Genomic DNA, 2168 nt, shown 5'->3' on the forward strand with positions numbered 1-2168 from the left:
TTAATATAATTTAAACGGATGAGTTATAAAAATATTCACCCCCCTCACAGTTGTCATGAAGGGCAAAATTAGCTATATAGCCCAAAACCACTTTTTGTACCAGGCTGTAAACATATTTTTTTCTGCTGTAAAGTTGGGCATTTTAGCATGGGGTGTCTATGGGACTGACTCCCTTTTGGAGCCAGCCTCTAGCGGCCAGTCGATGAATTGCATTTTTAGTCACTTCCATGTCGGTTTCATGAGAGAGAGCGGAAGGTTGCCGCTTGATATATACACACACACATACACACATAAAAATGTTGCATTAACTTGCATGTAATGTATTTATTGCAAGCAACTTTTTGCAACATTTTATTTATAAATTATTATTATAATATAAATTAATATTATATTTGAATTTTATTTAAAATGTTGCTCAACTTGCATTTTATTTATTATATATGTTGTTTCATTGTTACAAAAATGTTGAAAAAAGATTATATCCTAAATGGATGTAAAAAGGTTAACAAAATACTTGTTGTTTTTAGCTATTAGCTGTCGTGTTATGTTAGCTGCCCATAAAGTGCATTTCAAACCAGGTTCTGCATTGATGATCTCTTAGATGGTAGCTTCCTGTAAAGACAGCAAGGCAGCTCACTAGAGATTGGAATGGAGCTTATGCCTCCTCAGGTGATGTTGAGTGTGTGTTGGTTGTAAATGTCCTGTTATGTGTGTGTTCAGGCTGGTGGCGGAGTGGCGTCTGTCTCGTGGTGTCGAGGAACAGACTCAAGCCTTCTTTGAAGGATTTAATGAGGTTCTTCCGCAGCAGTACCTGCAGTATTTCGATGCCAAAGAGCTGGAGGTGAGAGACGCTGATTTAAAATCTCTTAAATCCCATGCACAGAGCTGCCTCAAAAATATATGTGCACTCGAGTCACACTTCAGCATATCAATGTCATTGCGTAACATAACAAAATGCAGTGGCATTCTTATATATTTCGGATATATGTGCAAATACTTTAACAAATGCACTGTACATTCCAAAGCTTGCAGAATCAAATCAAACATCTCATTTAAATACTGTTGCATCTGTTCTGTAATTAACCGTGTGTTTGTGTGTCATAGGTGATGTTGTGTGGAATGCAAGAAATAGATCTGAATGACTGGCAGAGAAACAGCATTTACAGACATTACACCTCCACCAGTAAACAGATCCTGTGGTTCTGGCAGGTAATGACGCAATAATCATTTTAAATGAATAATTATTCAGATTGCACCAAGACACTCTCTCTTTTCTCTGTAGTTTATTAAAGAGATGGACAATGAGAAGCGCATGAGACTGTTGCAGTTCGTCACTGGTACCTGCCGTCTGCCTGTCGGAGGCTTTGCAGACCTGATGGGTGAGTTTTTATTTATTTTGGATTCAGGTCAGTTTTATTTACATAACAAAATAAAACCGCATTCACTATGCATTTAACTTCCACAGTGTGATGTATTGTAGCATTAAGGCAAGACACAACAAGCGAGTAGGGTAAAAATATTTAACTAATACACATCATCATACTTTCTCCAGTTGATTAATCACAGTACTTTAGGACAGTTGCTTTGTATTACAAGTTTTATCAAATGTTTTGTTTAAATCTGTAAATAAGGCGTTATCTAATTAGACATTTCCAGAAAATGAATCTGGCCATTGGATAAAGCCAGGTTCAAAATTTTTATTTCATTTTGTTGACATATTAGAGTCAAAGGTTTTTACTGAAGGGATTTTGTATATCACTTTTTGTCTCTCCACAAATCAGAAAATGCTGTCAACAGACAGAAAAAAATACATTTTCATCATGTTTTAGGAATAAAATGTTATCTAAATCAGTGTGAATGAAATATGAACAAACCCCTCAGTAAAAACCTTCAGAATATAGAGAGGAATAAAACTGCTAAGTTTGGTGTTTGTAAGTGCTGCTGAAGTGGAGAAAAAACTTTTAAAGGTATGGATTGTAATTGAAATCTACTGACGCAAACAGATAAAGTGTTACAAAATAAACACTTAAAAGTGTATTTTAGATGTTTTCTATTTACTAGTCTGTAAAAAGATTGTTTTCACAAAATACCTATTAAATTTGGCAGAAAGTATGAAAGCAACAATAAAAGATAATATAGAAAAAATTACCATGTTTTTTTTTTTTTTT

General features: G+C 34.6%; 1 protein-coding gene across 2 annotated transcripts in view; it reads left to right on the forward strand.

Moving 5' to 3' along the window:
• The window catches only part of LOC107752199 (E3 ubiquitin-protein ligase Itchy-like), a 33465-nt gene that overhangs the window by 26609 nt on the left and 4688 nt on the right, over positions 1-2168 (forward strand). For both annotated transcript variants that reach the window (XM_016568096.1, XM_016568097.1), the window contains exons 20-22: positions 721-841; positions 1105-1209; positions 1283-1379. In XM_016568096.1, coding sequence (XP_016423582.1) covers positions 721-841; positions 1105-1209; positions 1283-1379 — 323 coding nt within the window. The remainder of the gene's footprint in view (positions 1-720; positions 842-1104; positions 1210-1282; positions 1380-2168) is intronic.

This window comes from Sinocyclocheilus rhinocerous, unplaced genomic scaffold, assembly GCF_001515625.1.
Source record: "Sinocyclocheilus rhinocerous isolate Xijiao unplaced genomic scaffold, SAMN03320098_v1.1 scaffold1462, whole genome shotgun sequence".
NCBI classification, from domain to species: domain Eukaryota; kingdom Metazoa; phylum Chordata; class Actinopteri; order Cypriniformes; family Cyprinidae; genus Sinocyclocheilus; species Sinocyclocheilus rhinocerous.